This window comes from Barbus barbus (genome assembly GCF_936440315.1).
Source record: "Barbus barbus genome assembly, chromosome: 26".
NCBI classification, from domain to species: domain Eukaryota; kingdom Metazoa; phylum Chordata; class Actinopteri; order Cypriniformes; family Cyprinidae; genus Barbus; species Barbus barbus.
In genome coordinates, this window is record NC_136754.1 from 24,412,714 (window position 1) to 24,439,600 (window position 26,887).

General features: G+C 36.7%; 1 protein-coding gene across 1 annotated transcript in view; it reads left to right on the plus strand.

The window, feature by feature from the left end:
• LOC306846502 (MAGUK p55 subfamily member 7-like) overlaps positions 1-10,239 on the plus strand; it is a gene marked incomplete at both ends in the record, with an annotated part of 28,964 nt that extends 18,725 nt beyond the window's left edge. The window contains 4 exons of the mRNA XM_079379936.1: positions 4,165-4,258; positions 6,067-6,175; positions 6,835-6,978; positions 10,060-10,239. Of these exons, the coding sequence (XP_079236062.1) occupies positions 4,165-4,258; positions 6,067-6,175; positions 6,835-6,978; positions 10,060-10,239 (527 nt within the window). The remainder of the gene's footprint in view (positions 1-4,164; positions 4,259-6,066; positions 6,176-6,834; positions 6,979-10,059) is intronic.
• Positions 10,240-26,887: the final 16,648 nt, after the last annotated feature.

A 26,887-nucleotide genomic window follows, 5' to 3' on the forward strand; every position in this document is an offset into this window, starting at 1 on the left:
ACCAAAGCAGTCTGCTCATCCCTAATGAGCAGGTTGTTGAACAAATTACTAGTTTCACTTCTAATGTGTGTCATTCTCATGAGTTTTTGTTGGCCATGGGTGTAGAACGTTAACGTCTAATTTGACTAACTCTATGATCGCTGCTTGCCTAGGTATGCCATATAGAACTATAACTTAAAAGGCATCCCGGAATGAAAATATACTGTATCTTCCTTAATGTGTTTGTTCAACTGACCACAGACACAGCTTGCAAATATTTCGAAGACCATCAACCCACAGGTTTGTTTGCAAGATGAGCACTGGTGGATGATGACAGTGAGGGCAGGCAGAAAGCCCACGTGAGGTCAAACAAGATGATTTAATAATTTCATATTCAACCTCAATGCGATTTTGTTCTTTCCTCTAACTCTGTAAAACTCATTTGCTGTGAAAAGTAATATTGTGCCAAACGTGAACTAAGATGGCCAAAAGCATTTCATGCATTATCAGAATGGCAGGAATTTCACTCCAGAATCACATTCCACATCAAGGAGGCCAGTTGCAGCCAGTGTAGTGATAACTTACTTTGATTTCGATAGATGCACCCGCAGCAACGTTACCATCTGTTTGTGGCTGGCAGAGACAGGCTTTTAGTCTCTCATGAATGGGCACCAGACAGATTCTTCATTTTCACTACAGTAGTATGGCTTTTCCTTCTGGGGGTGCATGGGCCAGAGCAGAGACTGGATCTGTGTTTTGGAAGGGGTGCGAGTGGCGGGAGCCACAGGCTGAAATCAATACAGCATTACCCCATCATCCTCATACTTAAATCCCAGTGATGGAAACAGCAGATGCCTGCCGGAATAATGGGCCACTTCATGGCCTAGACAGTCCATGAAGACTTTAAATACAGTACATGTCCACCTACAAACAAGGACTGAATCTGTTCATGTATCAACTAACCAGCCAAGTCTGTAGTCTTTTATATTGGGCGCAAGATAAAGAGAAAATGTTTGGACGGGGATCATGAGTGTACTGACTGAAGTGTGATGAAAATGTATATTGGTACTGGTGATTTAGATAAGCTTGTATTTATATTGATTGAATTATTCAGTGAATGTTGACAGCTGCTTTATTGCCTTGTCAGTGTTGATTAATGTGTGATTAACTGCTGGTGGGTGTGTGTGTGTGTGTGTGTGTTTTGTACAGGGCCTAGTGGGGTTGGTGTGACCGAGTTAAAGAGAAGACTTCTACTCTCTGACCCAGAACACTTCAGTGTATCTGTGCCATGTGAGTTCATATAATATTTGTGCAATAAATCAACCTAATAGTAAACCTCTTTAGAGCTGCTTAAAGTTCAGTTCACGTCTTGTTACTTCGAAACTGTTACCATCCAAACTAAATGACAATAGGGACATCAAGAGAGGGATCAGACAGACCACCTTAGCTAAATTAATGGGAATAATATGGTGGGAATAAAAACTAAATAATGGCTATAGACCTTATGCGCCAGAGAAACAAGTATGCAGCCATCTTTAGAATTTTGAAATGTCTGTAACATACTTTGGTTAAAATTCCCCAGTGGTTGTGTAAAACAACACCCTTATTGCCTTGTCAAAAACAGCTCTGTTCACAGCGACCCGTATTGGTACATCTCTTTAAATGATAATGAGCTACTGCTCACTCATGAATTGCTGCCTATTAGACTCCATATTTGGCTCTGAGGTGGTCTTATTCAAATATAGCTGTCTTTGTAGTAACCGGCTGCAAATTGAAACAGCTCACTGGATGACATTTTTCAGACTCAGACAGCCCGTAACAAACTGGCTGTGTGTTTTCTTTTCAGCTTTTCTGAGCTGGCAGAAATGCCAGAAACCTAACTCAATGCAAAACAAAAGGTAAAAAAGTGAAAATTTAATCTGATTTCCCCTTTAAACATGCATTAGCTGGACATGCTTGAAAATTGCAGTTTTTAGTTAAATTTGTTCTAAAGAAGTTTGTCTTGATTTTATTGCTGATTGGAAATATATTAATTTTGGAGATGTCAATGTCAGATGTCTACATAGCTGTCTGCACTGTTGGTATTATGAAGATGTCCGCTAAATAAAGTAGCTAGACATACTACAAGCTAGGGATGGGCATTTTTGTTTATTTTGAATACTAGATAGATTATTAAAACTTAATATTATCAATAATACATCCATTCTTAAAACATCTCTTGCAAATAATCCAGTCATAGTCAATAATGTTGGGCATTGCTGTTTGAGCTGAGTGATCTGAAGCTGAGTAAAGAGTAAAATGTCACCATAACCAATCATAAAACAAGAAACAATATATTTCTCAGTCGTGTTTGTTGCTACTCATGCCCATCCTTATAAGCTACTTAAAAATGAACTACTTTGAAGCTATTTAAGAGTGAATGTCTTTTTATAATGTCTTTAATGTTTTTTTTATATATCAGATATATATAATCTAGATGATACATAATTAATTTTATTAAAATAAAAATATTTTACACTAAAATCCAATTAATCACTAAAAACCAGTACAACTAGAAAACATCTTAATTTTTGTAATAAAAAACTTTCCAGTTCTGGTAATCCTATGAATTTGTCAATTGTTTATTTGATGGGTGAATCATTTATTTACATAGAAATTAATTTGACTTCCCAACAGTACATTATGAAGCATTGAATGGTACTTACAACAGTTTTAGGTAGTTACTCTCTAACTCGGTTCCAAGCAAGCAAACTGACTAACAAGAATCAAGAACAACCATATTTCTAAAAAGTAAAGCTATTGCCTTGATTCCACACTCTTGTAAATGTTCATGAATAATCTGTAGGCAGACCATCAAATCTTTCCACATTGAGGCCTAAAGCTGTGTTGGACTGCCAGAGTGGAGAAGAGAACAGAACCAGCTTTTCACTGCCACTCTGAGTGTCCAAGAGTGATGTGGACAGGGGGCGATAGAGTGATGAAAGAACAGGATACTCATAGCCACTAACAGCTAGACAGACGATGCAGTGATGGAGTGAGCGGTGTGACTTTTTCTCTTTATTCTGGAAAAAGGCCACGCTTCTGCTTTAGGTTGGCATTTGTCTTGCCTGTTTCTCCCCTTTGGAAGCTCAAACTAACAGCTTTCCATATTTCTGACTGTGTTCCAAGCTTCCGAACTATAGCGAAACAGGGTTAGGGTCTAACTCTGTCTGACATATACATTTATTTGATTTATGACGTTTGAGTAGTGAGTGCTAAAATCGATCAGTGGTGGCCGTGATTTAGCATCAACACGTAGCTGTACATGAGCGCCACAACTAATGACAACCACAACTAATAAACTGCTGTGATCACACTGTTTCCAGTTCAGTGGTATAAACTCCTGCTGCCTTTAAATGTCCATATAAAGCTTGTACTTTAAAGCCGACACACACTGAAATGGGCTTGTATCTGCTGTTTAATGATTGGTAACAGTGTTTTATTGATGGGTTTAGATCAGTTTTTGCAATATTAGCCATATCACTTAGTATGCATGCTCCATGAACAGAAGGTTTTCGTGTGATTCGAATGGTTAAATGAAGAGGACACACTCACTCACACACACACACATACACAAATCACCCCCCTCCGCCACTGGCAGTAAAAGTTTATAGTTTATTTTGGAATATGCAGAGAACGTGTGGACAATTAGAGTTAGGGTGTGTGGCGAGCTCCTCAGGCCTTGTTAAGCTCACCTCTGAGCATACTTTCTGTGTGACTCAGTCTAGTTAAATAAGGGTCGTACTACCTAACCCTTGCTCAGTTTTGGACACATGTTACCACAGACAGGTCTGCTTCCACTTGTGAAAAAGAAGTGTTCTTAATTTTATAAAATGTGCACTTGTATTTATTGTAGTGTACATTTGATAAGAATACATAGGTCCCTGGGGCTACAGCAAACCCAAGGGTCCCCTTCATAGTAGCCTAGCCTTAATATTTTACTTTAATTAGAGTTTATTAGAACAATTAAATTCTCTTTTGTAGTTGCCCTAATTAAAAGCTATTAAAAGGCACTGTAATTCTTAAATTCAGAGTTAACTGTAGTATTAGTAAGATCATCATTTTCTGTTTGGGGTCTCAGAGAAATATAATTATAATAAGGATTTGATTTGGATTGGATTTTTTGTCTTTCTTTAATTTCAACAGATACCACTCGGGAGCGGAAAAAGCATGAGAGAGAAGGGGTGGAGTACCACTTTGTCTCTAAACACACTTTTGAAAAAGATATCCTCAACCACAAGTAAGCTAAACACCCCTAAATGATACCCAGCCCATGTTGTAGCTTATTCTAGAGGCTAGTTTTGATTTGAGTTGTTTTACACTGCTAAACCTTTTTTGTTTAGTGAGCAATTATGGAAGTTTACAGTCATGGATGAAATTTGTTAATACAGATTTTTTTTAACAATGCATATTTTAAAATCAAACAACACATTTAATAATCTTCCACTTAATGATAACCTTGTTTTTATCAAAAAATTATTCAAAATCATGAATTTAAATAGTGGATTTATAAGAAGCCAACTGGCTTTATTCATTCCTTTAAAGATGCTCATGGAATTTAAATCACACATTTAATCCTTGTAAACGCAGATCACATCCATTGACAGGAAATACTCTCTTTCTCCAATTTTCACTCAAAAGCAAAAGGAAATCTCAAAAGCATGTGTCTGTGAACAGTGTCACATGATATTAAACTAGGGGGATATTTTAAGAGCCCACTGTGGTTTGAAATGACTTTGTGTCTTGTTAGTTGGACATAGGGAAAGAAGTCAAATCAAGTGAGACAGGAATGACGGAGAGCAGACAGCCCAACTTTCCACAGAGACGCACTAGAGAGAGGAAAAGCGGACTGCTTTTTGCATCACTCCACCGAATTACCATCATCTTTGATTACCATACAAAAGCCTTGAAGCCAAAAGCTAAAAAAGTTGCTACCAGAACTGAGCAACTCTTCAGTAAAAAAAAAAAAAAAAAAACATCAACTAGGCAAATGATTTAAAACTTAGAAAAGGATTCTGGTTTGAAATCACTAAACAGTAGTTCTACATCGGCATGTTGTATTTTAGCACAAAACCCTATAACACAAAACCCAGGTTAGCCAAATATTAGATGCATATTTAGCATAAACATGCCTTCTTTTATGTAAATTAGTTTCATTATACATTATTCACAAAACTACTGTATGTGCTTGTTGCAATTAACTTTACACTATTACCACCTATGAAAAGCAGGTGGTAAATTAAATTGTATTATAATTATAGTATGCTAGATTGTAGTCGTCTGCTATGTTCTCCACAACCACTCTGGTCTGCAAGATGGGAAATTTGTATTGTCACTAGATTCAGGAGTTAACCAGCTAGCTGCATGTACAAAACAAATTCTTAGTATTAACTCTCCATTTAGGATAAGTAGTGCACTTGACTTGTGATAAATAAGGCACAAATTGGTTTATAATCTTATTTTATATGCAAATGTGACACTTATGGAACGAATTGCATTTTCATGCTGGACCATTCCTCAAATGTTTGATCAAACATGTGGCTTTCATTTGCGTAACATACATAAAACATACTAGGTCAAATTGGATTATCTGCTGAAATGTTACAATTTACTCTAAATGACTGTGATGTTCCTGTGAGAAGATCCAAAGCATCTTATGTTATTTTCTTTAAAACTTAACCACAATGTGTCAGCCATATGACAGTTTGGGACATTCCATGAAGCCACTCTTTCACTACAAATGTATTCAGTGGTAGCCAAGTGTTCACCGCACATATACAATATATGTGTATACATTCATATACATATATTCAAACAGCACATATACTGTACATGGAGCAGCAACTGGATGAATATTTTATCATGCCCATGTTTAAACAGCAAACTTAAATACAACACCTAGCGATTTATGTTTGAACGCTCCAAATTGTAATTTATTTACAAATGATTTATGTCTATCAGAATTTTTCATGTAAAGGGTTTACGTTATTAGGGGTTTAAATGATATATATTCCCCATATTTCATGCTCTCTCAAATGTTTCATCTAGATTTTTGGAGTATGGTGAATATAAAGGGAACTACTATGGTACGAGTCTGGATTCAGTGTGCAGGGTTGTAGCGGAGAGCAAGGTGTGCTTACTGGATGTGAAGCCACACGTGAGTAAAAGATCATTCATGAATTCTTTCATTCATTCATGAGTGCCAAGAAGCACTGGATCCAGGTATGCATGCACGAGGCTCTTCAACAACAACTCCCACTTTCAGGACGCATTGTTTTGTGGATTTTTGGAGAACCACACATGCAGTATATGATACAAATACCACAATTTGTGCCTCTCTCCAGAAGCATAAGTGAAGGAGGAAAGCGAGAAACAGGGATAAATAGAGCGAGCAAGAGCCAGAGAGACCTATATTACATGTCATATTTGTTGACTTTGGAACACAGACTCAAGGGCAGGAATTATGTCATTCTGGACGGGGAGATTCTGTCAGCTCCACTCCAGTTTGTACATTTCCTGTAGTCTGATTATTTGTTCGTCAGCTTGTAACATTTATAGACACATTTTCAATGTATTAATGAACATACTATGGCCACACATTTGAATTGATGCATGGATGATGATGATGCAGGCCTTGTGCAGAATTTTGGAAATGGTCTAGTGTTCATGTCATAGAAAATGGTTTGAAATTAAACAGTTACAATATGGACACAATCATACTAGGCAATGACTGAACAAATTATTTTGGAAAAAAGATGGTTCCGATCTTGCCATTTTGCTCACTGTATGTCATTCTTTTTCTCCATTCTCTAACAGGCCATAACAGCCTTATACACCTCTGAGTTTAAACCCTATGTTGTATTTGTGAAGCCTCCGTCAATAGAGAGCTTGAGACTAAGCCGAAGAAAAGCAAAAGTTTTGTCAAGTCAGAATGAGCAAACACCTACAAAAATATTTACGGTAAGAGATCCTGTTTGCTCATTATGGTTGTTGTCGTTTTCTACTGTCTAATTGGCTGGTGTTGATTGTCATTAAAAAGTTTTAAATCTAAGATATGATTATACTTTTGACATTTTTTTAAATTATGTTAAAAAGTGTGTAAATATGACACTTCAGGATTTTAAGGCTTTTTCTGCTCTGTTGTGGCCTCTCCTATATCATAATATGTGACCCTGGACCACAAGACCAGTCTTAAGTGTAAATTTTTCAAAATTGAGATTTATACATCATCTGAAAGCTGAATAAATAAGCTTTCCATTGATGTATGGTTTGTTAGGATCGGACAATATTTGGCTGAGATACAACTATTTGAAAATCTGGAATATGATGGGGCAAAAAAAAATCTAAATATTGATCAAATCACCTTTAAAGTTGTCCAAATTAAGTTCTTAGCATTGCATATTACTATTCAAAAATGAAGTTTTGATATATTTATGGTAAGAAATTTACTAATATCTTCATGGAACATGATCTTTACTTAATGTCCTAATGATTTTTGGCATAAAAGAAAAATCAATAATTTTGACCCATGCTGTGTATTTTTGGCTATTGCTACAAATATACCCCGGCGACTTAAGACTGGTTTTGTGGTCCAGGGTCACGTACATGAGCCATAAAAGTATGATGTGTCAAATATAATATTGATTTATTGATTGATTGTCTAAAGCTTCAATAAAGTCTTCCATTTCAAATTAGATTTTTCTTAAGTCAGGCTTTAGAAAATATAAATTTGAAACAATGCACTTATTGTGTAAAACGTGTTGTTACATTGTACTTACATTTTGTGTGAATGTGTAAGGTAATCACTGTGGACCAACCCCTGAGCCAAAACCTACCCCTTCTCCTTATCTAAAAATCGTATTTTATTTATTTATTTATTTATTTTTTTTGCATAACACAAAAAGTACACAATAAGTGCAGTGTATAAAAATCTTATTTTTTAAGTACATAGTGGTTAAAAATGCTTTATTTGATGTGGGACCAAACAATATATTGGAGAATCCCACATTCTTAATTTACGACATTCCTGATGTCACACCAGTTCAGTAGATAGGTGGAAAAGGCCTGACCTGACCTGTAATCTTGACCCAACTCTCAGCTTCTTTGGCATTTGGTGCACCTTTAATGCACCAAGGGTCCCTTTTAAAAATCACTCCAGGGTGGGCTGCAGGTGTGCCCCATGAGCAAACACAGGTTCATCTTCTTACACTTCCAAATGTTTGAGGGTTGTTCAGGCATGGGTTAGAAGGTTTTCTGGTAACCCCACTGAGACACATCTGTGTCATGCTGTGAGCTTGAGCACCTAAGTCTGCCTTGGGGTCTTATAAAAGACTTAGGTCATCTCTCTCACACCTGGAGGTTGTTTTACAAACTACCAAGCTCTTGGGTGCAAATGCGTTGCTCATCTTTCCATATTAACCCAGGACAAGTCCTATATGACTGCACTGAGCACTGACCTTAACAAGACACACTTGGACATCACTTGTTTTCACGATTTAGTGGACTGACTCATCTTTACGGTCTTCTTTACTTTTCTTCCTCCAATCCAAGTCAGTTCAGTCTGACGTATAATGTCACATCATTTTTTATAATTCATAAACCGCAAAGTGAAATACCTTTTGAGGTAAGGCAAGATATTTATAGGCAAGATGTATTATTTCAGACCATCTGCAGCTTTGGGTAAAATGTCTTTTCACTGTTAAAAATAGTGGACAATATGATAGCGGAGGAAGAACATTTGACTGTTGACCTGAATTAATTTAATACGAACTCTTAAATACACTGAACAGTATTCATGCATATGGATATTTTTCTAAAAGGTTCAAGATGAGTATATATGTAAAGAATGTAAATTAAAGTTAAACGTTAGCCATTTATTTTATTAAGCTGACCAAAACAAGGAAAACACTCAAAAGCATGGTGTCCCTAAATGATCTAAATGAATCAACTGTAGGCAGTTGACCTTATTTATTCTGGCATGCAGACTGTGAATATCAGTCATGGTGAAAAAAGCTAAAAGCATGATTTTTATTATTATTATTTTGCCTTGTTGATCCCTTCACAGTGTATAGTACGCTATGCAAACAGGGGAAACCCTCTGATTCAGTCCAGAGTGCATTCACTGTATATTGGGTTATACACTGTTGAAAAAATAAAAAATAAATAAATTTACAGTACAAGAACGGCAGTTGTGGTTGCAGGTTTTTAGTCTAAAAAATACGGTAGTAACATTTTAAGATTTACAGATTAATTAAAAAAATATTTTAGTACATTAACAATTTTTTATATACAAAAAAATATTAATGTACTAAAATGCTTTTTTACCTTCATAATATACAGACAACCACCTCCAAACCTTGGGTGCAATAAACATTAGATTAAGTACGTAAAACCTTAATGTAAACCCTAATGTAAATAACTTGCCATTCAAAGAAACCGTTTTTTCAATGAAAAACCATCAAATGCGAAGTGTCATAGAGAATTCTGGGAATGTCCATTTTCAGATTTTTTTACTGGAAATTATAAGATTACTTGTAAACTGTCCTATTAGCTCTATTACAGTTTTTCACCATAAAGTAAGGAAACTACCGTTAATTTAACAGGTTTTTTTAGCGTATCATTTTTACCATTAAAATTATGATTTTTAAAATTTGATTGCCATCCCATCTGATTAATTACTGTGCATGGGAAACACTCAAACACTCTGTTCTACAACTCAGACAAGAAGAGTTATAGAAACAGTAAAACATTCCAGTGCTGTTATACTAATGGTATACTAATCACTATGAGATTCCAACTTGTAAACACATTCACAACCTCGTAAAACTCACAATTTACAATTTGTAAAGTCAGAATGTTTGAAAAGCTCTGATTTCTCAACTCATAATTACAGTAATTCCAATAAAATGTGAATGCACCATAAATATCAGCACTTTTGGAATGTCGCTCAGCCAGTCAAATTTGGGAATGGAACTAACCGTTGTATATTGAACATTGCAGTAATATTATTCTCATGCATTGCCCTTTTATTAATTTTTACAGGAGGAGGACTTTCAGGATATGATTAGCAGTGCCCAAGCCATGGAGAATAAATATGGCCACTTGTTTGAGAAAGTGATCATCAATGACGACCTGGCCATGGCATTCACTGAGCTGAAAAACGAGCTCACAAAGATAGAAACAGACACTTACTGGATCCCAAATACATGGGCTCATATCTGAAAAAGCAATTCATGTTCACTGAACCACTTAGACACGTTAACTTTTGACTATGTTTTGGAGATTTCTGCATATAAAAAAGGCACACCATATTATTGTAATTATACACTTATAAGTAATGTGTGCTGGCCGGTCATGAATCAACTCCATTCATAACCGCCAAACTCATGACACTGCACTGAAGTTGAAATAGTTTTGTTTATGTTGAGAAACAAGTAATTGTAAAGAATTTTTATCTGCCCCTAATTCCTACATAATGATATACATTATGCTGTATTACTAGATTATTTCTATACACATATTGCTTTGTGCACTGTTGTGGCTCATGTTTTCACATTAATCACTTACAGACGTGGATTTTCCTTTGAAAAGATGTGTTCTCAATTTGGTTTAAGTGAGGTGGAGCACTACGGTTTCTTTTTCTTTTTTTTTGACTACAAGATTGAACTCTGGATTAGACCTCTGAAACACATCCAGGTCGCTCTATGTATTGAACAGTTCCAATCCAAGTTTAGATTTGTTCCTGACATTGAACTCCTGGCTTTACAGTGATTTAAATGCCTTAGCGTTCTTGAAGAACATTAACATTTGCAGGTATACGAGGTGATCCATGAGTCAACCTCTAAAAAGGATCGATCCAAAGCACCTCAGCAGTTTTTTTAAGGTTTAACAGGTTTAACAAAGAGCAATTCCCATGGCAATTCCTCCCAAACACTGCATTTAGAAATGTGAGCTGACATGGAAGTTAAGAGGAAGACACTTGCTCAAGGTGACCTTAGTTGTTCCTGCGGAAGCCAGAAAAGGAAGTGGAGTTTATTTTCACCAGCACTCAGTATATTAAAGTGGAATTAAAGAGTAACGGGAGAGTTCCTGGGGTTACATTGGATGGTTGCCTGGTCAGCATGAGGGACAGAACTCCACACATACCTGCCTGTACCTTTCTGTGAAGCCAAAATGAAAGGAAGCTTTAGATGCAGTATCTCAGGGTTTTTGATCGAAATTGTGACAAAAAAATATCAGGATGTTGTGTTGTGTCTTTATTCTAAATCATAATTTCATGGATTTTAACAGTTTTTAGCCTTTATCTGCTGCTTTCCACCAACTGTGGTTCTGTTCATATGGTACACATCAACCAAACTTGCTCTCACAATTGGGTTTTGACTCCTGTAAATATCAGGCAAGTCACTTATAGAATGCAGAGTCGCTCTCTTTCATAACTCTGCATGAACATATGTATATGTTGTGTAAAAAAAAAAAAAAAGCAAGGAAAGAAAAAAATTTCCCCCTGCAAACGTCTTAGGCATAAACTGAACAAGTCTCAGACGTTTGACAAACTGAAATGGAATAATGACACATGGTTACATGTGGTTTGCCACTGGAAGGATGATCAGCTGTCCTTCCCATCTCCCTGTAGCACGTGTGCTAGGTTTCTTACATTGCACGCATTGCAGTTTGTAGCTCTGGCTGCATCTGTAGTCCTCATGCCTCCCTGCAGCAGGACTATGGCATGTTCACGCAGGTGACAAGAGTTCCTGGGCATCTTTCTTCTGGTGTTTTTCAGAATTAGTACAAATGCCACTTTATAATGTCCTAATGTAACTGTGACCTTAATTAGCCTTAAACGTTCAGTGTCTAAAGGACTGTTCCACATGCACATATGCAATATGTATTTATGCTTCATTGAACAAGCATGTAAAACATTGTTTAAACCCTTTTCAATAAATATCTATAAAGCTTACTTGGATATGGATTTGACTATCTATCATCTATCTATCAATCAATCAATCTGTCTGTTTATCTATCTGTCTATCTATTTACTTTCTTTCTTTCTTTTATTTTTTAATAATCCACCTGCTGACCTATCAGATTCAAGGACCTTTTTTGTAATAACAAAATTACATCCAGCCTTTAAAGCTGAGAGTACTGTAATTTTCCACTCAAAATTTCCATGTATCTGCGGTGGATGAGAAATGAGTTTATTAGTCAGTCATGGCTCATCCAAATGTCAATCAATTTAGTCTTTTTTATGTAACTGATTTATAATGACTAGAAAGAGGCCAGTGTAGAAAGAGAAATCTGGATGAAGAGATGGATACTGTATTTGTCTGGTTTTGTGTGGAGGAGCTGGATGGGTAGACAGCCCAGGCTTTGTGGCTTTACGAGAGGTCAGGTTCCTTCATGGGCTCACGTCATTGCTATTAAAGGGCTATCTGAACAGTGAGGCCCGAGTGTGTTAAAAGGACCAGGATACTTCATGCGCGCACATGCACACAATGAAAATGCCAACAAAAATATGGCAAGCCCAATAGAGCTGTGGACAAGGGTTTAAAATAACTGATTGAGTTAAATATGCTACCATAATTCAAAAAGAACAGGAGATTTGTGCTTTCCTGATTCACAAAATACAGCAGCTGATGAAGCGATGTGAGAACAATGTTAATAAAACAAAGCAAAACTCTCCCAAAACTATAGCCTGTCTTTCAGCAACAGAACTACTGTTTGTGGTCAGCAGTGAAATCAAGTCAACTACCCAATGTTTACCAAATCTAATCATGCAGGGAGGAAGTTATTTGATGGGGGTTGTTTCAAACATATTTTTTAGCACACTAACTCAAGATGTTGCAAAAATACAGAAGGCTAAAGAAATGCACTCTAAACAGTCTCCAGAGGGCCACACCTTTCTCTGGACATGCAGAACAGAGGTTGTACACCTTACTGCCAAACCTCAGATACTTAGAGCCATAGTTACCAGAACTCTGCTTCATGAGGACTGTTTCATGTAAATCTTGAGGAAAAAAAGGTACAAAAGCTGCCACTGGGGCGGTGCCCTTTCAGGCTAATTTGACTTGGTTCAATTCAGTTTGGGGAGCTTGTTCATCCAGTTCACTAAAAGGAACCTGTTCAAAACAACGCTTTGTTTGCAAACTAGACATCACTCTGCGTTTCCCAAAAGCATTGTAAGCTTAAGTTGATCGTAGTCCACTGGTTTCAATGGGTCTGCGATGTACTTAAGCCTACAATGCTTTTGGGAAACGCAGTCCTGGACCATTTGCCTGAGGCTATAGATTACAAATAATAATGTTGGAATTAATGTTCAGTTTCTTGCACAGACTAATCGATTGACTTCATAAGACAACAGTATATCTTCAGGAACCATGGGTATTAATTGTGTGTTGCCTGCATATGCTTATTTTGATTCTCAAATGATGGTAGCCATGAACTGTGACGGACCCTGGTGAGTAAATAAAGATAAATTTCAAATTTTTGGGTAAACTATTCCTTTAGCTTTATAGACTTTGCGCTTTCAAAATATATTTTCCATTCCAGGGTGAATAAATGAAGACAGAATTTACATGTTTTGAAAGAACTAATGACACTAAGAACCCCACCCCACCATAAAATATTTTTGAAGTTGGCATAAAAATAAAAAATAAAACATTATGAAAATGCATGGATTTGTTTTTTTTATTTGTATGACTCTTCCAGGTCTAAAAACTACACTTTTTTTAAATTATTATTATTATTTGTGAATCTTTATTTTTAGGGGTCTTTAGACTATTTTAATGCTTTGTTTTGTCTTGTTTTAAATTGTTTTTGCCTTCTCAAGTCATCTCAAGGCCCGTTGGAAGTGTGTTGCCCCCTATAGTGTGCCCTGACCCTAGCTCCCTTGTTGAGAAAACCACAGCACTACACAGATCTCAACACTTACATGAAACACTACAGTCAAAGTAATGCTGGCAAATGGGCCAACACTGCAACCATGTTATTTATTAATACCCAAGTGCATGCTGGGAACACCAACACCCTGCAAAATCAACATCCTTGCCGCTAGTTAGCCCAAATTTTGGTAAATCTGGTAAATCTCTGGCTTTTTCAAATTTATTTATTTAATTTTTCCAAACTCTACATTTATTTTTTATTTTTTTTAAAGATGCTTCGTCTAAATCTAAATATTATTCATCAAAATTGAAACTGCTTTAGGTTTGGAAAAAAAATGAAAAGATAAATATTTTAAGTTCAGCAAGTTCTTGTGCTCTGTGACAAAACATGCACAATTTGAATGCTTTTATAGTACCAATAAATCAATAAAATTATAGAAAGAGGAATTGTTTAGTTCAACAGTCCACAGATCCAATTCCAAAGAAAGGCTCCAGAAACAGGCTGCTTTTGTACTAGTAAAATGTTTTATTTAGTCTTTCATAAAGTTGTCCCACTGTACCGCATCTGTGTTGGCTCAATGCAAAAATCTTTGCGATTTTGCATGCAAGAGCTAGCGGTCTTTTAGCAGCCCATTCTCTCTATCTAAGTATGGATTAGTTAAAAACCACCACTCCTCCCTGACCTTAGAAATGTTTCAATATTTGTTTATCAAGGCTGATAAGAGCATCTGCACACCCGCTTACATCGCTATAGTGCACTACACAGGTGTACGTCTAGGTTTTCAGTAAGCTGCTCACCCTTTTTTCCAGTGGCATGATTATGTTGGCTTGGAAAGTGAAGAATTCCCCACAAACTTGTACTGTATAACCTAGCACGCATAGACTTCTGTCTCTTGCCGCCAAATGGGGAACTAAAGCGTGTAATCATTCTGACAGCTGGACAGTTTCAATTAAGCGTTATTTATGGAGACTTGAGGAATAAAAGACACACACTGGAGAAGGGATTCTAAACATATTGAAAGCCAATCACAACAGATCCAGACAGAATGGGCCATTCTTACAACTGACTGGAGCACATGAGATTGATTAGTTAATGAACCACCGAACACTGGGTGAATCTGACCTCACCATCATGGTAAGCAATTCTATGATCAATATGGATAAAACAGACCACCTCTTAGAACGAAATATCCTTGGGATGGAAATATGCCACGCATGCTTCAATTTTATGAGAACTTCACTTAAACTTGAATCACCAAACTCTGACAAACTGTGCTTGGGCCACAACCATAACCGTCAAACCACCATCATGTGTGATTCATTGTGTCCATTCATTTAAAAACACAAATGCTCATTTTGGTATTTTGCCCCCTGCTAGTAAATGAAAGAGCTTGCGGTTGTATTGTTGGGCTCCACCTTCATGAGCACGCGACCCTGAAACCAGCAAGAGTACATGTTCCCACTGGGAAGGTTGTCTGTCTAACTGACAGCTCTCATATTCAAAGTCAAATCTTCCAGAGACAAAGATTTGCCTTTAACAGAACTCCAGACTGATGAAAAAACCATTGAATGCTCCTTGGATCTTCACAAATTGAATGCTCCTAGGATCTCGAATCTTCACTTTATTTATGTAATTACTCACCTTTCCAGACAGTTGAGACAATAATGGAGGCTGCAGCTGCTTTAAAACACCAAGGCTGTGTCCAAATACTTGCATTGTTTGGGCGCTGTAGCACTTACACTGACCAAAAGGTCACAACGCAAAGTATAACATGCAGGTATTGTTACAAAGAGCAACTTCATATAGTAGAAGCTCAAGGTTGTCCACAATTTCTTTTTCTCATCTTTTTGAATTTGACATCTTTTCAGCTTCACTACCCTCAAGGAATAGCAAAGTGTCCACTGGGTTTACACTTTCCATCAGATGCAGTATATTGTTCTCCTAGTGTACAGACATTGTTCTCATTAGACATAATGCTTCTTGCATACTGTGTAGCAGGGAATACATGTACACATATTCAGATGGAGGGCTAGACTTACCTCTTGACCCTCCTGTTATTTCATAATACAATACTGAAACTCTTTTTACTGCAATATATGAAAACCAAAGCTCCATAAGATGTGATTTACAGCGATGTCCGATCACTTCTTGTTAATATAGGACGTTCGGGTAGCATGTGAACAGAGCTGAGGGCCTGTGGGTTTAATGGACTATAACCAGAGAGCACATAAAGAGCCAAAGTAACCTCCTGTTTACCTCTAACCAAATCATTCACTTGGCCATTCAGGTTGGATCTGGGATTACAAAAATGCTATTACCATACAACATGCAAAAAAACAAATACAAAACATAAAACAGGAAATTATATCAAGTACCCCTGCAGATGCTGGCTGTGTGTTAAGGTCAATAAGTCTTTGTTAGATCAGGTTGTAAAATGTCATGTGGTGTGACTTCCCAAAAACCGATACTGATATTTGCAAATATCAAGGTATAAGCATGTATTAATTTTACTTGATGGTTATACCACATGAATAAAAATATTTAATTTTAAAGTTCTTGAAAAATGTGAAACCAACATGAATGTAAAGAGTGCAAAGAAGTTGACACATTTAAGCTAGATTTTGTAAGAAAGAAAGAAAGAAAGAAAAAAAATTGAATTTCCCTATATGAATTTCTGGGGCAAATATCTCTGTTAACAAGTTTAATGTTTTAAAAGAAATCAATCAGAAAGACCCCTTTAAGTTCAAGTTCAAGTTCCGTTTATTTCTAAAGCACATTTACTAACGGCCACCAGCCGACCAAAGTGCTGTACAATAATTACAATATAGATACACAAGAAAGAAACACAATCAATAATCACTTAAAAAACAACAGGATAAATTACATGTTAAAAGCCGAGACAAACAGATGAGTTTTGAGAGCAGATTTAAACTCAGATAAAGTGGAAGCCATTTTAATATGTGTCGGGAGATTATTCCAGAGAGTGGGGCCAGCCACTTGAAAGGCTCTATTTCCCTTTTTTTTCAAGCGGGTTCTGGGAATCTGAAGGAGGAATTTGTTTCCCGATCTAAGTCCTCGCTTAGGAGTGTACTGGTGGAGTAAGTCCATCAGATGAGATGGTGCAAGATTATTTAAAGATTTGTAGACAAGTAATAGAATTTTATATTCAATTCTTTACTGAACAGTTAACCAATGTAGAGATCTCAGAAGGGGTGTAACATGATCAAATTTTTTACATCCCTTCAGGAATCTAGCTGCTGCATTTTGAACGACTTGTAAACGGGATATTTGAGTCTTTGAAACACCATAATATAGAGAGTTGCAGTAATCCAGCCGAGATGTAATAAAGGCATGGATAGCAACCTCTAAAGAGGCGTTAGAAAGAAAGGTTTTAATTTTAGAGAGAAAGCGAAGATAAAAGAAACTAGAGCCTACTACAGAGCTGATTTGTCTGTCAAATTTCAAGCCGTTGTCGATTTCCACACCCAGATTTCGCACTTGGGATGAAATAGCTAAATTTAAGAACTCAAGATTAGGTATATTTTGTGTTCTAGTTTCAGAGGGGCCAAAAACAATAACTCCCGATTTATCTGAATTTAGAAAAAAAAATTGAGAGCTATGATTTTACGTCATCCAGACACACCGATAAACTATTAAGAACATGCTTTTTTTCCATGGTCAAAGGCAGATAGATTTGCATATCATCAGCGTAACAATGGAAAAAAAACGCTGTGTTTCCTAAAGATGGACCCCAAGGGAAGTAGATAGAGAGAAAAGAGAGTAGGTGCAAGAACAGACCCCTGAGGTACACCACAGGTTAGCTTGCGTAAAGAGGAAGAGAAATTTCCTATTTTAACTGAGAAAGTTCTATTTGTTCAATCAGAAAGACCCCTTTAATCTTTTTCCCATTGTGCGTACAACCAAAACACTCCCATGAGTCACTTCTCCATATTTGACATGGCAGAAACATGAATGTAATGAATGTTTTTGTAAAATATCCACAAAAAGCTCTATTTACTGCAATTGTAACCAGCCCCTACTTAAGGTCATCTATTCATATGGATTTAGTTTGGCATAAAAGGGTATTGGGCAGCACCTATTTTCCAATAAAAACACTCCTTTATGTGGCTGTTGTAATACGGTAGCCAAGGGAGACAAGACTCCAAAAGCAGGACGCTACCTCTCTGGAGTGTTAGAACATGTCTGTAATAGTTCCTGAAGATACAAATAGACATTGTAAGCAGGTATGCACGCAGAGGTGTTGCTGCTTTGTGGCCTTGGCAGAATCAAACATTTGTAGCCAAAAACATCAGCTCAGAAAAGAACATGAGACCACATCCATCTCAAACAGCTACGTTATGTTGTGTCAGGCGATTACTTTTTACAGTGCACAGTATTCTACACAAAATCAGCAGGTCCTCTGAGAAGGTGTGATTCGGACCATGACTTCAGCGCCGTTGATTGTAGGAACTCCCATCGAGGTGATTTACGGATGTTTATTTTCCTACACAATGAGAGGCTGTGAGAGAAGCAGAAGCCATCTGGAGTGGTCCTCGGATGGGTATTAATTCAATCTGCCCAGTTAACGAAATATTATGGCTTTAACTCATGCATCAGAGGCTCAGCCATGCATGTTCCAGTGTTCTGGCTGAGAGGCAAAGTCATCTGTCCAAGGAAGACTTACGTGGAGGTGAATGTATCTGCATCTTTCTTTTTTACTTTTTTACTTGTATGCCTTCTTTATGAATGCTTTCAGAAAGTGTCAACATTTCTGGAAGTGGCACAACATATCAAAGATTTCACACCATCTGTCTCAAACTATTTATAGATGCAGCTATGGTTCATAGAATTGGTGATATATTAGGGAATATCAGCCTAAGCAAAAAGTCACACATCATTTCTGCATTTAATCATGTTATTGGTTCAGCCATTTATACACTCGGAGTTAAAAAAAGTCTGTTATATAAACTTGGAAAGTTGATCAGACTTGACCATTATATACCTAAAGCCGGAAGAGTGGCATTTTGGAAGAATATGTTGGATTGCTAGTCCTTTCAACTAGAAAAATAACTTACAAGATTCCTACGCATGCAGCCAAATTTTATGTTATTCCACAGTGATGGGAGATTAATTTTCCATTGCTAAATATCCTAATTTGTGTGTCTGATCTTTCTTTTTGGATGGCCTTTTTGGAGGACTATGCGTTGGGTTGTTTGTCTTGGTTCATTTTAGAATATCGTGAGTGTTCTTAAGTCTTTCTAAACCTGAAAAATGAAGATGATATTTAACCCATTTAAGCCTGTGGGCAATTGAAGTTGCTATAGCCTCTACCAGACTTTTTACAGTTTGTAAAAATATATTTTTGTGGGGAAATATGGGCATTAATGGGTTAAATGTTCTGTAGGTCTATTAATATAACTGAACAAGCTGTAATTTCTCACTAATATGTCAATAATTTAACCAACAGAAAAAAAGACTGTTAATACATCCCTGTAGTATGATGTTTACCACATGGCCCTCTACCATGCAATGAGGTGCCAGCTGCCTCACACAAGGGCCAAAAGCAGTTTGACACCGTAAGTCACTATAGCATTGGAGAATTATGCCGTCATCATCCTCATCATCTTCACAATGAACTCATTATCATCCCAACACCTCATTATGCTCCATTTGGGCTCAACCATACTCTAAACAGGGAGTCATAAATAAAGATGATTACAATAATGAGAGCCATAATTGCAGGTGCAGTTTCCTCCGTGTCATTAGCAGAGCTCCATGTTCAACACTGACCCATGATGAGTCTAATGAGAAACATGAAATAACAAAAGTTTTTAGAGGCTCACCTCTCCCCTGGATCATAGAGTCAATTGGCTGTGAAAGGCATAAAATTGCCCATTGCTTGTCGACAGAAACCAGCATGATGCTAAGTAAGAAGAGGTTAATGTGCTACAAGGGGATTTCATCTTGAAGTTGAGACCTGGAGTTACGAGCGAGCAGAAAAACATAAAATTTTCAGCGTCCAAGAAAAAACCTGGAACGGGGGTAGGGAGCCGCCGGCTGTCAGAGTAGATTGCAGACCCTGGTAACAGAGACGTATGAAGCTTTGTTTGCAAAAGCAATGCGGTACATTTGAAAAGCCCAGGAACAGAGGGAAGCCTTGACACATCTGTATGGCTCTCAGAAGAGCACATTCATACCGAATTATCAATGACTGCTTAACTAGCAAGCATGACCGGACTCATTAGGGATGTGAAACAAGATGTAGCCTACGAGGTGAAAGAACCATGTGGCACATAGTACACTCACAAATCTGTGGAAAATCATGTGGCAGGCACACAGTATTTGGACCAGAGGAGTGGGTTCGGATGAACATATGGGAGCTATTTGTTGGGTTAACGATGCATTAGCATGAAAATGTGATTGATGGCAAATTCATAATTATATGATATAGTAACTACAGTGTTCAAACACCGAGGGACTTCTGGGAGTGTATGTGGCACAGACCAACACATTCACAAAGCAATTCATCAAGGGAAAGGCATGCTGGGCATTGCCTCTTGAGCCGGGCTTATTTTTACTCAAGAAGGCTGATGAACTGGATGTGTAATTACTTGATAGAGCAAACAGGAGTGCAGCTTCCACTGCTTTGCAAAACTTGATATAATATTTGTGCAATATTTGTACTACAGCAATCAAAGCCTGTATTCTCAACTCATGTTTCAACATGTTGGTTGCACCACATGACACATGACAAATGTTTATATATATGTATATATATATATATATACAGTATGAACATATATATATATATATATAGTGCTTCAACAAAACTGCTGACTTTATACACCTAAAAAACATCAGAATAAATTTAATTCAGACAACAGAAAACATCACGTTACTAAAAAGCTCAGGTTACAAAAAGGAGTTGTGATCATAGTGTTTATACTGTATTATGTTTTAATAAGAGCTATTGCTCTGTAGCTCTTGTGTGCTGTCATTTGGTTGTAAGTTAGAGCCTTTTTTTCTATGCGCAGTGTCCAAAACCTTAGTGGTCACGTAAGGTGCTAAAATAGGGTGACCCCTTAAAGAGAGCCACCTGCAGAAGAGCAGACACAATTATACCTGTCCCAGTTATTGCCCTTGCCCTCAATACATTTTAGGTGCTCTCAAATGAGTTAAAAGAACAATTTTTCGACATAACTACTTTGCAAGAGGATGCACCCCGTGGAGCTTCGTATGCAACTGAATTCCCTAAATTTATCACTTCTGAGCCTTTTGAATCTTGAAGATCCAGAGTTATACACTATTTAGCATCACCTTGGGTGCATTAAGTGAAGGCTGTGTAACATTATAAAAAAACACCAATAGATTTCTAAAAAAAGAATGCAAAGTAATTGGATTAACAACAAAGAGTTTTCATCAACTTGTAGAATATTAAACTTCCTGGTGCATCTCTCTATTGGACCATTCCCCAGCTAGCTAATGGGCAAAACAGCAAATATGAGAAGATGCTAACACTGGTATGTCATCATACTCAATTTACTGTACTCTGTGGATATAATTCCACCTTGGTTGATTTATTAGCAAAGAAAAACACATGACGCAAATAGACTCTACTGGGATTTCACATTTTGTTAGACACAGAGATATGTTGATTAGAGAATGTTTAAGGAATTATGAGCAGACAATGTTAAGTTGGCTGGACACATATGGAAATGCAATTACATCAGGCGGCCTGCAAAAAGCAATGCATTTTCTACAGTCTGGTTTAAATAAAGTGGTATTACAGCTTTTATTCAGGCAGCACACTATTAATATATATTCAACCTGCCAACAAAATGTGTATACACCTCAAGGAGATAATCTGACTTCTTGTTCTAGTGTTTCTCTTTGTCTTAAAGTCATGATGAAATGGCATTTGCAACCCATTTTGCTTCCATAAGGGTGGGGTTAATTTTATTGTTCAAATCTTAAAAGTGAACATTCCAAACCAGAATGATGTCAAACCTGAAGTTCAACCTAAAGAGCATGTTAAATAATTATTTTCTATTTATTACCTTAGCACAGGGGTTCCCAAACTTTTTTTGTCAGCCGAACTCCTTGAAGTTAATATTTCAGTAATGTAATGACACATTTGCACATTCATGGTTCTCTCATCTGATGTCAGTTAATGGTCACGACATGCAAGTTTTATTGTTTTTGTTTTTGGAAGTGTTTTACTCTGACTTGGACTTTGCAATAGGAATCAAAAGTGGATTTAAGCCTCTTTTTAGTTATGATATTGTCTCTGTCTCAAACAACCCATGTTTTGACTCTAAACATACAAATGAAGACTGTATATTGTATATTGTAATATGCATTGCATCAAACAATATTCACAGCCTTTGATTGATAATCACACTAAGTTACATTGCAATCATCACATAGTCCCATTTTTTATTACGGAGTGTCTATTTACACTAAGTGCAAATAACCCGTCTTGTTGGCAAAGGCTATTTACACTAACTCCACCCACTAACGTGAGACTAAAAAAAGATGGTAATTTGGTATTGGTTTCAGTGGCATAGATGGTAATGTTTTGTAATGTGTTCGACCCGAGTTTGAGTTTGCCTTTTGATTAACTTTTTTTTCACCCTTTTCAAATCTCATATCGCATCAGAAAGGCATTTATTTTCAATAAAAATGAAGGAAATAATCAAAAAGTTGAAATAAATGTATCGGGTAGGGTTAGGGTAGGTGTAGGGAGGGCTTTATTGTCCCAGGAAGGTGGCATCCATTTAATAATTTGAATTGAAACTATAATTTACACTCAATACATTATTATTGCATACTGTTTTATGATGTACTACAATACTGAGGTGCAGATGTTTGCCACTATTTGCAATAAGCAGTATAAATAGCAGAAAAGCTTGCTACTTTAACATAGCGTAAATAGAAACTATAGCTATTTCCACTTAGTGTAAATAGCATCTATCGCTATTTGATGAACCGATCGCTATTTGATATCGCTATTTGAATCAGATAAACTCCCAGAATTTTCTATTTAGAAAACCTGCCTCAACAAGACTGTATTTCAAAGCTGTATAACTTGCAACTGTAATTTTTACAGAGGTTTCACAGTTAACATTATCAGATAGACCATGTGGCCTATAGTCATCAGCTGAAAGTTATTTTAGAGGCAGAGCAAGTTATTTTAATACATTTTGCAGAAAGATTATGAAGACAGTAAATGTTTTCTTTTGGAATAACGTGCAGGGTCAAGGGTCAATTATGATTTCATATTGACTGTAAACCCAGTGCTTCATACTCTTCACCCACCAAAAATGATCCTGTTACTAATATGAGCTTACAGTATGTTCCACATTCCACCTTCTGTTCAATTTTTTCCAGCCATTGCCATGAGTGTACTTTGGCATTCGGGTTGCTTTTTGTCGGACTAACTGTGCTCACCCTGTGATTGTGGTATGAATTAACATTTCAATTGGCCCAAGTCATGGGGGAAATTCTTCAAAAGGTTTATATTAGTGGAATGGCAAAGGTCTAATATTGTAGGGATATCAATTACTTCATAATTTCTTGTGTGGTAAATGTACCCAGATGAGACTTCCTGTACGGCAAAAAGTAATGTACAATAACTATATGGCAAAAAAGGGTGAAGAATCACTTAATACACCAAAGTACAGTATTTCTTTAACATGACTGGTACCACAGCTTCATGTGCCAGTACCAATTTAATTTAGATTTTTATGGCGAAGCCAGTGACAAGGTAATCCGTACGTCTGGCTAGCACCAGACGGAAATGTGATCTGTCTTGGCGTAGTGCTTATTTAGATAAGACATGTGGAGTTGGTTATAGAGTCTGAGACAGAGTAACGCTGCCGTAATGCTCTTCTCTAGACTGTCAGTGATAGCCGGCTCTGGCCGAGAACCACTGCACATGGATACTGTGACATTTCAGAGCCACCGTTGCCGCCTTAGAACAACAGCTGCCCAATCAAAGAAATAGATGTGATTGCTAAAGCAACGTATGGCCAATTATTTTGAGAAGCTATAAAAGAGTCAAACACAAATCACATAGGAACGGAAGAATGTCCCATTGCTTCAGTTGTACCAATGAGAAAAACCAGTGCATTATAATAGCAAAGCCCATCAAACAGCATTAGTTGCAATTAATACAAGAACTTCTAGATACACCAGACCAAACTGGAAACATAATCGCTGTTCTTCTTGTCACTTTCAAAGCTTTTTCCTTCTAGGATTATAAACTCAGGCCTTTAACAGCAACTTTGCACACATTTCATGGGATATAGCCATGTACCGCAGTCGTCATATTTTTTTCCAGTACATGCAATCCTGTATCTGTGACCATAATCTAGGAATCAAAACAACAGATCAAGAGGGCGCTGCGACTGTTAACTGAATGACTCAAAAGGCGTGTGGTACATGTGATACATTCACTGACACTGTTTCTATTCAGATCATTCCATGGGAATATAAAACCGATTTTGTCATTTACAGACGTACCGTACATCTCTCTGGGCTGTGCTCGTTTTATTGTGTGCTGCAGAGCATTTGTGGCTGTAGTGTTCGTGGTTTCGTATTTGCTCTAATTGGTGCTATATTGCAGTAATCTCAAGTTGCCCAATGCATTTTCATTGGGGCCTGTGAAGAAACTGCAGCTGTTTTTGCAATGAATTTTGCAGCTTCATAACCACATATTCTCATTACATTACACAACATTACTCAGTATTAAGTCAACAAAAACACTTATTAGAGCAAAGAAACAGGAAGTGCACATATAAAAGTACATTTTCCTGGAAAATTGGGTCTGAGAAATCCTGAAACATCCCTTATCCGGAAAAAGAGTGGAAAACAAGTAGGAAATATAGTTGTAAGCAGCAATTACCAGGGTTCAAGCAGTTAAGGTGGTCTTGGCCAACCTGGATGTATGGCTGACAGTTAAACACATCCAAAATGGAGAATAGGCTCATAGACATGCAAAACACATACAGACACACTGAAATTAAATGATTAAACTAGTACTCTATAAGCATATTTACACACACATACACACAGACACACATGCATATACATTTTGTTGCAGATATAGATATTTGAAACAAGTGATAGGTGACAAAACTTATTGCAAGTCTTTGATTTTAAGAGTTTATATGTCATTTTCAGGTTTCTCTGTGATCATAATATGGCAAAATTGTAAAAACTGTAAAAAAAATTGTAAAAAAAATGGTATATACGGTGTGTAAAAAAATGGTATATACGGTGTGTAGAAAAAAAATTGTATATACGGTGTGTAATATACGGTGTGTAAAAAAAATGGTATATACGGTGTGTAAAAAAAATGGTATATACGGTGTGTAAAAAAAAAATGGTATATACGGTGTGTAAAAAAAAAAACAGAGTGTCTATTTACACTAAGTGCAAATAGCCCATCTTGTTGACAAAGGCTATTTACACTAACTCCGCCCACTAACGTGTGATTGGGTTAGTCAACAATAAAAAAAGAAGTTGGTTTCAGTTTCAGTTTCAGTGGTGTAGATGAGAAGGCCCATGCTTTTTGACGCGATCGACCCGAGTTCGATCCCACCTTTTGCCAAACATTTTTTTCTCCCTTTTAAAATCTCATATCGCATCAGAAAGGCATTTATTTTCAATAAAAATGAAGGAAATAATCAAAAAGTTGAAAATAAAGTATCGGGTAGGGTTAGGGTAGGTGTAGGGAGGGCTTTATTGTCCCAATAAGGTGGCATCCATTTAATACATTTGAATTAAAATTATAATTTACACTCAGTACGTTATTATTGCGTACTGTTTTATAATGTACTACAATACTGAGGTGCAGATAATTGCCACTATTTGCAATAAGTAGTATAAATAGCATATCGTTAAAAAAATACTGTTATTTACACTGAGTGTAAATAGCATCTATTGCTATTTGCACTTAGTGTAAATAGAATCCATCGCTATTTGCACTTAGTGTAAATAACATCTGTCACTAAAAAAATATGCTATTATGCGTCTATCGCTATTTACGCAATTTTTTACGCCAAAAAAAATGGTATATACGGTGTGTAAAAAAAAAAAAAATCAGTGCTCATGGTCTACCAGTAGGTGGTTAGCCTAAATTAACCTGTGTCTTTTATGTGGAAAGTTTTGTACGTTTGCAGTATTGTGCAACTTAAGTGAACAACTTGACCTTAACGTGTCCCTTCTTTTTTGTGTTTTTCTAGGTGAAAAAAAGGGGCTGCGTGTAGCTAGTATCAACAAATGTGGTAGCGAGGCTATCTCTGAGGGAAAGGAATTTATGGTGTGTTTTGCTGTGCTATATGCCGAGTCTACTGGAGAGGAATGTGCTGTCTGCTTTAAGGTGTCATATGGGGATGCTCTTTGTGATTACAAAAGAGTGAACTAAAACACCCCTATGTGAGAACATCTGTGCTCAGGTCTGAGTGGGAAATAAAGATTTCTCAATAACCATAATTATACGTAATTTAAAAACATATATTTTGTCATAAAAATAAATACATTCTGAGCTCAATTTGAGGTGCCACTAATGTGTTAAATGTATCAAATCGGTGCAAATCATCATAATTAAACTAGTGGAGTAAAACCTGGGGCTACTTCAGCTTTCAGCAAGTATTTTATATAGAGCAATAAAAAATTTTTAATTTTTTTTTGTAAATCTACCAATTAAAAAAATAAATTTTGTAAGATTTAGCTCCCTGGTATAATTGATTATGATTAACATATTAATGTAGCCTAATTTATAATGTTCCTGTCTTTTCTGTGAGTGAGTGAGTGAGTGAGTGAGTGAGTGAGTGAGTGAGTGAGTGAGTGAGTGAGTGAGTGAGTGAGTGAGTGAATAAATAAATATCTCAAGCTGAGTTTATTTTTTTTTATTTTTTTTATAACCTCGAAATAAGATGAAAATCTCCCGATTTATTTATGGCATGACCTAAATAAGGCTGGCATA